Source organism: Salarias fasciatus, chromosome 11, assembly GCF_902148845.1.
Source record: "Salarias fasciatus chromosome 11, fSalaFa1.1, whole genome shotgun sequence".
Taxonomy (NCBI): Eukaryota; Metazoa; Chordata; class Actinopteri; order Blenniiformes; family Blenniidae; genus Salarias; species Salarias fasciatus.
Genome location: NC_043755.1, coordinates 35,514,995 through 35,524,484, shown reverse-complemented (window position 1 = coordinate 35,524,484; position 9,490 = coordinate 35,514,995). Strand labels below are relative to the sequence as shown.

At 52.2% G+C, this 9,490-nt stretch overlaps 1 protein-coding gene across 1 annotated transcript in view; it reads right to left on the bottom strand.

The window, feature by feature from the left end:
• syngap1b (synaptic Ras GTPase activating protein 1b) overlaps positions 1 to 9,490 on the bottom strand; it is a 140,979-nt gene that overhangs the window by 57,826 nt on the left and 73,663 nt on the right. Inside the window, exons 7-8 of the mRNA XM_030103511.1 lie at positions 5,013 to 5,252; positions 4,152 to 4,487 (exon numbers count right to left, since the gene is read on the bottom strand). Of these exons, the coding sequence (XP_029959371.1) occupies positions 4,152 to 4,487; positions 5,013 to 5,252 (576 nt within the window). The remainder of the gene's footprint in view (positions 1 to 4,151; positions 4,488 to 5,012; positions 5,253 to 9,490) is intronic.

Below are 9,490 nucleotides of genomic sequence, written 5' to 3'. Positions count from 1 at the left end.
GTCCGCAGCCGGCGTGTGTGTGTCGCTGTGGCGATGCTTGTTCACGTTGCGGGCTGCGCTCGGCACATGGACGCCCGCCTCGTTCTTCGGGAGTTCTACGATCGTTCTGGACGTACGATTTGTTACTTCCGTCCTACGCACCAATCCTGTCAGCACGCCAGCTGGGAGGACATTTGTCCCTACGGCCTCCGCCTTGGTGAGTACCCCATAGCGAAGCCCGTCGGCGGGCTAAGCACTTATGACGTAGAATTAGTAGCTACTGGACGTAACTCCAGTTCTACGAATAAGCGCATGCCCGCCTACCTGCTGGCCCAGCTGTCTGCTTCCTTACTTTTCGTCAGAAGAAGGATTTGCAGAAGGCCCCTTGAGGTTATTTACCCTCGGCAGGGGGCGTGGTGCTGCGCCATCGCGCGTAGGGGTTTGGTGCATCAAGCTTCTTTATTGTCTCAGTGATTGGTCGAGAGGCCTGAGGTCCTCATAGCGAAGCCCGTAGGCGGGCACGCACTTATTCGTAGAACTGGAGTTACATCCAGTAACTACTAATTACATTACAACATATCAACGGGACATGGTGTTCAATGCCCCAATTGCGTTAGGAATAAAAGAATTTTTAAAGATATTACGACTTGCCCTTGGCACTTTGTAACGTCTACCAGAAGGGAGAAGTTCAGACTCCCTGTTGAGTGGATGAGAGGGATCGTTTGCTTATTTTTACAGCTTTTTTACTAAGCAGGTCCTCGCACATGCAACTTAAATGTTTCTGTCTTATCCCTATGATTTTGGAGGCTAGGTTTACGATCCTCTGCAGCTTGCTTCTTCCTTTTATGTTTAGGTCACCGTACCACATTGCCATAGGATTCCCTCTATCAGGTTCTGATAGACTGTTTCCATGATGTGCTTCTCTCTCTGAAGCAGCTGAGCTCGCGCAGCAGATGGAGACGTTGGTTACAGGTTTTAAAAATATAGTCTGTGTTCTCACTGAAGTTTAAATTACAATCAATATACATACCCAAATACTTGAACTTGTTTACTCCCTCTACAGTCTGTCCCCTGATGATGAGGGGCTGCACAGGGTCCTCTTCACGAAAAACAAGTTCCTGTGTTTTTATTACATTGATCTCTAAGAAACTGTTATCGCACCACTTCTGGAGAGATGACACATGTGCTCTATGTACTTCCTCTCCAGCTGCGTCCCCCTTTTTTAATAAGGCAACCAGGGCCATATCATCCGCATACTTAAACAAACGAAATTTTTCCAGATATAATTGGAATTAATTTGTGTATATGGAAAAAAGTAATGGGGATAAAATAGTGCCCTGCGGGGCGCCGGTGTTCAGTACAATGATATTGGACCGAGTATTATTTACCAGAACCTGTTGAGGACGGTCACAGAGGAAGTCCCTAACAAGGTGGATAACACCACCGGTTACTCCGATATCGATAAGTCTCTGCAGCAGGATGTGAATCTGCACGCTATTAAAGGCGGAAGTAAAATCCATAAACAAGGCCCGAGCAAAGTGGGAGGGGCTTGAAGGTGCTTTGACAGAGTGTGGAACAAAGTGACCGTTGCTTCATCAGTTCCCCTCTGACTCTTGTATGCAAACTGGAGATGATCTACTCTATTGGAAACCAATGCTGTGATTTGTCTGCAGATAACTCTCTCAAAACATCTCCCTCAGATAGAGGTTAGTGTAATGGGCCTGAAATCTTTTAATTCAGTAGCTCCAGGTTTTTTAGGAATAGGCACAATATAAGACATTCTCCATAATTTGGGCATTGTTAAGGAGTTAAGCAAGTACTGGAATAACTCCAGCACAATACCTTTAAGTTCATGAAGATTTTCTTTCAAAACTCTCCCTCTCAGGCCATCTGGCCCCGGGGCCGAGTCGGGCTTAATACTCGACAGGCTGGCTACAGTCTCATGTTCGTTCAGTGTAATAGGGGCATCTCTTGAAACAGACCTACACACCCTGTCACGTTCAGCACTAAAATCATTCTTGTCAAAACGACTGAAAATGACATTTAAATCATTTGCAAGAGATGGAGAGGGGTGAGCCAGGAGGGTACGGTTTTTCTGAGTTTCCATGCCCATCATCACATTTAAACCTTCCCATGCTTTCTTGGCATTTCCTGAGAAGTAATGACATTCAACTTTATCCTTATATTCTGTTTTGCTTTACTCAGTTCAGATCTTAGTTCACATCTTTTTTACTTAAGTAACTCAGTATTACCATTTTTAAAAGCACGTTTCTTCTCACGAATACATTCCTTAAGATCACTGGTCATCCATAAATTGTTATTGGGAAATATTTTAACAGTTTTAGTTTGAATGATTTTACTTTCATTAAACAATAAATAGGACGTAAAAGTGTCAATTAATTCATGAGGGGTGTCACATGAGTTAAGAAATAGGCAGTCAGTAGTTTTCAGCTCACATTTCATCTCCTCCATACAATCCTCAGTCCAGATCTCAATTTCCTTAGTCACTGTCTTTTCCTGTCTCAGCTTAGCCCTGTAACGTGGAAGTAGATAGACGACATTATGGTCGGACTTCCCCAAGACCGGCCTGCAGATGGGTTTATAGGCATCTGGTATGTTGCTTTAGCACTTATCCAGGGTACGTGCGAGGCGGGTGGGACAGTCCACGTATTGATGTAAAGCGGGTAGATGATGAGACAGGTCACAGGAGTCAAAGTCCCCGAATAACAGAACGGGTGGGTTAGCGGCGCGGGACAGGGCAGTGTTATAGCTCTGGGCTGTCCTGGCTGCAGCTCCCACCAATCTGGCCCAGGAACAGGCAAGTGTGATTGTAATCTGGCCAAACTCCCTCGGAAGGTAGAAGGGGCGAAAAGAGACAACCAGAATTTCATGGTCATGTGTGCACACACGTTCCCGGACGGTGTACTGAGTGGCCCAGCGTGTGTCCATATAGACACACAAACCACCACCAATAGATTTCCGTGACAAATTAATGTCCATCGGCCCAGATAATTGTGTAACCCAGCAAGTTGGGGTCAGACATCTCCTCTTTCAACCAGCTTTCCATGAAACAGATAAGGTTACTCTGTCAGAACTCGTTATCATCGTGAACTTTAGCGATCAGTTCATCCGTCTTGTTGCTCAAAGAGCGAACATTAGAAAAAGTTATTACCGGTAGAGGATGTCTACTGCCGCGCCTCCTCTGTCTTTCTCTCACTCCACCTCTGGATCCTGTTTTCTTTATTTTATTTCCTTGCGGTGTTTTTGAGTTGCGGATACTTGACCAGCAGCTCCAGACCAGAGTCCTCCGGCTTGACTGAGTGCCTGAGTGAGAACAGCGGGTCCTGCGTGTTGGTGAGGATGCCAACTTTTCCATATAAACTCCGTACTTCAGCGATTAAACCACTGAGGAGGCACACAGCCAGCCAAAGTCATATGCTGGCGCTGAACTTCATTTTGTCATGAAGAGAATGCGGGCTTAATCACTTAAAAGCAACAACAAAAGAAAAACATGACAGGAGACGAGACAGACAGGTGAGACACTGGGTCAGCAGCAGAGCCCCGCCCCCTCAAGAGAATAGAGAGTAAAATGTGTTAAGATGACGTGTTCGGATTCAAAGGACTCAGCAATGTTATCTGAGAGAACTAAGACTGACGGGTTCTGGAGGGAGAGCTGCTGATGGGTTCTGGAGAGTTCTGGGAGGGTTCTGTGGGGTTCTGGAGAGTTCTGGGAGGGTTCTGTGGGGGTTCTGTGGGGTTCTGGAGAGTTCTGGGAGGGTTCTGTGGGGGTTCTGTGGGGTTCTGGAGAGTTCTGGGAGGGTTCTGTGGGGGTTCTGGGGGGGTTCTGTTGCGGTCGCATCAGTGCTCAAACACTGGAGAGAAAAGGCTTCTTGCCACTCGGTTCTGTGACGTTCTGCAGTCGGAGACTGTCTCGGTACATCAGCATGGAAGGTGAGTGAGCCCCACCCACATCACTCCGATGCCCCACCCACATCACTCCGACACCCGCCCACATCGATCCGACGCCCCCCTGGTCCCCCGCCCCGTGACGCCCCACACCCTGGTCCCCCGCCCCGTGACGCCCCACCCCCTGGTGCCCCGCCCCGTGACGCCCCGTCCCTGACGCCACGCCCCCTGACGCCCCGCCTCCTGGCGCCCCGCCCCGAGCGTACCTTGGCCTTGCCGGTGCTCTGCAGGATGTGCACCAGGGCGCAGGCCACCTCCTCCTTGCTCTTGACGCTCAGCAGCGGCTCCAGCACGGCGCACAGCGTGCGGTAGTTGTTGGTGACGTACTCGGCGAACTCCTTGTACAGCTCCATGGGAAGGATGTTCATGGTCTGGAAGCGGGACTTGAGGCGCAGCGACGCGTTGATGATCTTGGCCCCACCCACGCCGGCGCCCTTGGTGAGCACGCTGGGCTGGATGACGGGGTACCACTGCTCCACGAACTGCCGGCCAGTGATGCTGGAGATGGGGATGCTGACCAGGCCCAGGTAGGTGCTCTTCTCCTGAGGGGAACCGGAGCAGAGTGGGAACCGAGAAGAACTGCAACGCCGCATCACCACCATTAATCCATGTAGGGCCGTCCAAAGATTCACCGCTCGACCTTCACTGAAGGCAGGATTATGGTCAGGGATCATTTCAGACGGAGACACTTTCAGTTTGTCTACAAGTAACTTTGCTTTGAAAGGAAATCCGAAAAGGTGGAAAAGACTCTGGTGAGAAACCAATCAGTCTCATTCAGGACTACAGCTGTGCAGAAGTGGAGGAGGTCGGCTGAATTCAAATTCATGGCTGAACCGGCAGCACCGCCACGTCCTGTTGGACAGAAACTGGCTGCAAATGTAAAACAGCAGAGTTTACAGGTCGGATTCAACAATCTGATTTATGGTGATTAAGAATGGAAATCCTGCCACAGAGGAGCTGAATCTTTGGACAGGTATCCACCGGCGGTGGACCGACCGGCGGACCGACCGGCGGACCGACCGGCAGAGCAGAGTTAGCGGCGGTTCACCCACAGATTTCTGCGTCACCTTGCGTCTCTTCTTGTCCGTCTCCTTGTACAGGTGCAGCCGCAGGTTGCGGACGGCGGGCAGGTTGTTGAACTCGAAGTGCTCGCCCCAGAAGACGGTGTCGGTGCGCGGCTTGCTGGTGGTGCGGGCGTACAGCATGTCGTCCAGGCACAGCTCGCAGTAGTAGCGCTTCTTGGCCGGAAGCTCGCGAGCCTCGATGATCCACAGCTTCAGGACGTTGTCCACCCGCCGACTGTTGTCCTGCAGGAACAGCCGGCGGTGAGCCGCGGCCGGGAGGCGGCCCGCAACACGGCAACACGGCAACACGACAACACGGCAACAGGGAAACATGGCAACACGGCAACAGGGAAACATGGCAACATGGCAATGACGGCAACAGGGAAACATGGCAACGGCGACAACATGGAAACATGGCAACATGGCAATGGCGGAAACATGAAAGCATGGCAACACGGCAATGACAGCAACATGGCAAAGATGGCAAAGATGGCAACAATGGCAACAATGGCAACATGACAACATGGCAACGACAGCAACATGGAAACAACAGCAACAGGGAAACAATGGCAACAGAGCAATGACAGCAATGACAGCAACACAGCAACGACGGAAACAGGGAAACATGGTAACGGCGACAACATGGAAACATGGCAACACGGCAACGTGGTAATGATGGCAACAGGAAAACATGGCAACACGACAATGACGCCAACATGGAAACATGGCAACAGGGAAACAACAGCAACATGGTAAAGATGGCAACATGGTGAAGATGGCAACATGACAACATGCCAACGACAGCAACATGGAAACAAGAGCAACAGTGAAACAAAAACATTACAGGGCTTCCTAGAAAGGATGGTAGGATGGAGGATAAAGAGATGGAGGCTGTGGTGACAGGTGGAGGACACAGGTGGAGGACACAGGTGGAGGACACAGGTGGAGGACACAGGTGGAGGACACAGGTGGAGGAGACAGCAGATCAGCCTGCAGCAGAATTTTCGCAAAGTTTAGGTTTCAGCTGCTGAGACGATCAATCAGCTTGAAAAGAAAGAAGAGAGAACAGACTGAGGAAGAGGAGGAGGAAGAGGAGGAGGAGGAGAAAGAGGACGATGGAGAGGAGGAAGAAGAGGATGAAGAGGAGGAAGAAGAGGAGGAGGAGGAGGATGAAGAGGAAGAAGAGGAGGAAGGTAATGAATCGTGTCTTTTCAGCCTCTCGGGTTGCTGCTCCTGGAGCTTTGTGTCGTCTGGAGACTGACGACTGGGTTCTCTGGGTTCTCCTGGTTCTCCTGGTTCTCTGGGCTCTCTGGATCTTTGCTCATTCAGGACACATTCAGATGGAGGTTTGAATCCTCTGTACTCTGTGTGCCTTGCGTCACTGTCTAGTCACTGTCCTGCGCATCCCACCTGTGACCACGAGATGTCAGTGTGACGCAGTGAGGGCTTCTTCTCCTCCTGTGCTTCCTGAGATGCCTCAAGATGGACGACAGCCTCTGGACCGGATCGCTGCAGCCCAGACAGGAGGCCCTGCTGTCAGAACTCTGAAAAAACCGGGTCCAGATGTTGGTCCCCCAGATCCAGATGTTGGTCCCCCAGATCCAGATGTTGCTCCTCCGGGTCCAGATGTTGCTCCTCTGGGTCCAGATGTTGCTCCTCCGGGTCCGGATGTTGCTCCTCTGGGTCCAGATGTTGCTCCTCCAGGTTCAACAGCTGCTGTTCAGAACCTGTGGAGCCTGGTCTCTGGTGGCTCTGGGGCTGCAGCAGCATTCTGCGGTCACACACTGACCCCTGGTGGTCTCAGCTGGCATGAGCAGCACACCAACAGATTGCCACTGGCTTCTCAGTTGGAGTCAGACTGAAGAGAGACGACTGGAAGAGCTGCTCCAGCAGCAGGTCCGGGCTCAGGGATGGACGCTGCAGTGACAGGATGCAGCAGCAGCAGGATGCAGCAACAGGATGCAGCAGCAGGATGCAGCAGCAGCAGGATGCAGCAGCAGGGTGCAGCAACAGGATGCAGCAGTAGGATGCAGCACCAGGATGCAGCACCAGGATGCAGCACCAGGATGTAGCAGCAGGATGCAGCAGTAGGATGCAGCAGGATGTAGCAGCAGGATTCAACAACAGGATGCAGCAGCAGGATGCAGCACCAGGATGTAGCAGCAGGATGCAGCAGTAGGATGCAGCAGGATGTAGCAGCAGGATTCAACAACAGGATGCAGCAGCAGGATGCAGCAGCAGCAGGATGTAGCAGCAGGATGCAGCAGTAGGATGCAGCAGCAGCAGCAGGATGTAGCAGCAGGATGCAGCAGCAGGATGCAGCAGCAGAATGCAGCAGTAGGATGCAGCAGCAGCAGGATGTAGCAGCAGAACGCAGCAGCAGGATGCAGCAGTAGGATGCAGCACCAGGATGCAGCACCAGGATGCAGCAACAGGATGCAGCACCAGGATGTAGCAGCAGGATGCAGCAACAGGATGCAGCAACAGGATGCAGCAGTAGGATGCAGCAGTGGGATGCAGCAGCAGCAGCAGGATGAAGCAGCAGGATGCAACAACAGGATGCAGCAGCAGGATGTAGCAGTAAGATGCAGCAGGATGTAGCAGCAGGATTCAACAACAGGATGCAGCAGCAGGATGCAGCCGCACGATGCAGCAGTAGGATGCAGCAGCAGCAGGATGTAGCAGCAGAATGCAGCAGCAGGATGCAGCAGCAGGACGCAGCAGCAGGATGCAGCAGCAGGACGCAGCAGCAGGATGCAGCCGTAAGATGCAGCAGCAGGGTGCAGCAGCAGGATGCAGCAGTAGGATGCAGCAGCAGGATGCAACAACATGATGCAGCAGTAGGATGCAGCAACAGGATACAGCAGAGGGATGCAGCAGTAGGATGCAGCAACAGCAGCAGGATGAAGCACCAGGATGCAGCAGTAGGATGCAGCAGCAGGATGCAGCAGTAAGATGCAGCAGCAGCAGCAGCAGGATGAAGCAGCAGGATGCAGCAGTAGGATGCAGCACTAGGATGCAGCAGCAGCAGCAGGATGAAGCAGCAGGATGCAGCAGCAGCAGCAGGATGCAGCAGCAGCAGGATGCAGCAGTAGGATGCAGCAGTAGGATGCAGCAGCAGCAGGGTGCAGCAGCAGGATGCAGCAACAGGATGCAGCAGCAGGATGCAGCAGTAGGATGCAGCAGCAGCAGGATGTAGCAGCAGGATGCAGCAACAGGATGCAGCAGCGGGATGCAGCAGTAGGATGCAGCAGCAGCAGCAGCAGGATGCAACAACAGGATGCAGCAGCAGGATGCAGCAGTAGGATGCAGCAGCAGGATGCAGCAGTAAGATGCAGCAGCAGAGGGATGCAGCAGCAGCAGCAGCAGGATGCAGCAGGATGCAACAACAGGATGCAGCAGTAAGATGCAGCAGCAGCAGGATGCAGCAGCAGCAGCAGCAGGATGCAGCAGCAGCAGCAGCAGGATGGAGCAGCAGCAGGATGCAGCAGCAGCAGCAGCAGGATGCAGCAGCAGCAGGATGCAGCAGTAAGATGCAGCAGCAGCAGGATGCAGCAGCAGGACGCAGCAGCAGGATGCAGCAGTAAGATGCAGCAGCAGCAGGATGCGGCAGCAGCAGCAGCAGTAAGATGCAGCAGCAGCAGGATGCAGCAGCAGCAGCAGCAGGATGCAGCAGCAGCAGCAGCAGCAGCAGGATGCAGCAGTAAGATGCAGCAGCAGCAGGATGCGGCAGCAGCAGCAGCAGGATGCAGCAGTAAGATGCAGCAGCAGCAGGATGCAGCAGCAGCAGCAGCAGGATGCAGCAGCAGCAGGATGCAGCAGCATCGCGGGTGTGAGTCCTCCACCTTTTTGACTGCAGCCTCAGCAGATGTTAAGTTTCAAACCAGGAATCGGTGGAGGTGCAGTGGGTGGTCCGTCAGAAAGCATCCAATGAGAGAGAAGCAGGAGTGTCCTGGAGGACATCTGTTCCGTCTGTCCTGCTGGTCTCACTGTGGAGGGGGCACTGGTCTGATTCCCACAGACCTCCAGTCTGGGTGGAGCCTCCATGGAGGACTGACAGGCTTCAGGCCCAGGCCTCCACCTGAAACACTTCTGCTTAACGCTGAGCCAGAGAACGACACTGGTGTAAAATTACACCCGCTGGTACAGATGAAAACATTTGATCAGAACAAACACTGAGATGTTGAAGCTGATCAGATTATTTTCTTCTCTTGAACTCTCTGGATCGGCTTCCAGAGAATATCTGAAAAGACCTTTAGGAAGGAGGAAGATGCTCTATAATATGACCAGTGTTGGTGATAACGGCGTTAGATTATAACGGCGTTAATAACGGCGTTATTTTTTTCAGTAACAAATAATGTAATTAATTACTCTTCCCATCGTTGCAACACCGTTACCATTACTGAGAATATCAAGTTGCGAGTTGCTACAATTAGATTAAAAGAAGCACGACTGTCAGCTTCTGCCATCAGCAGCTGGAG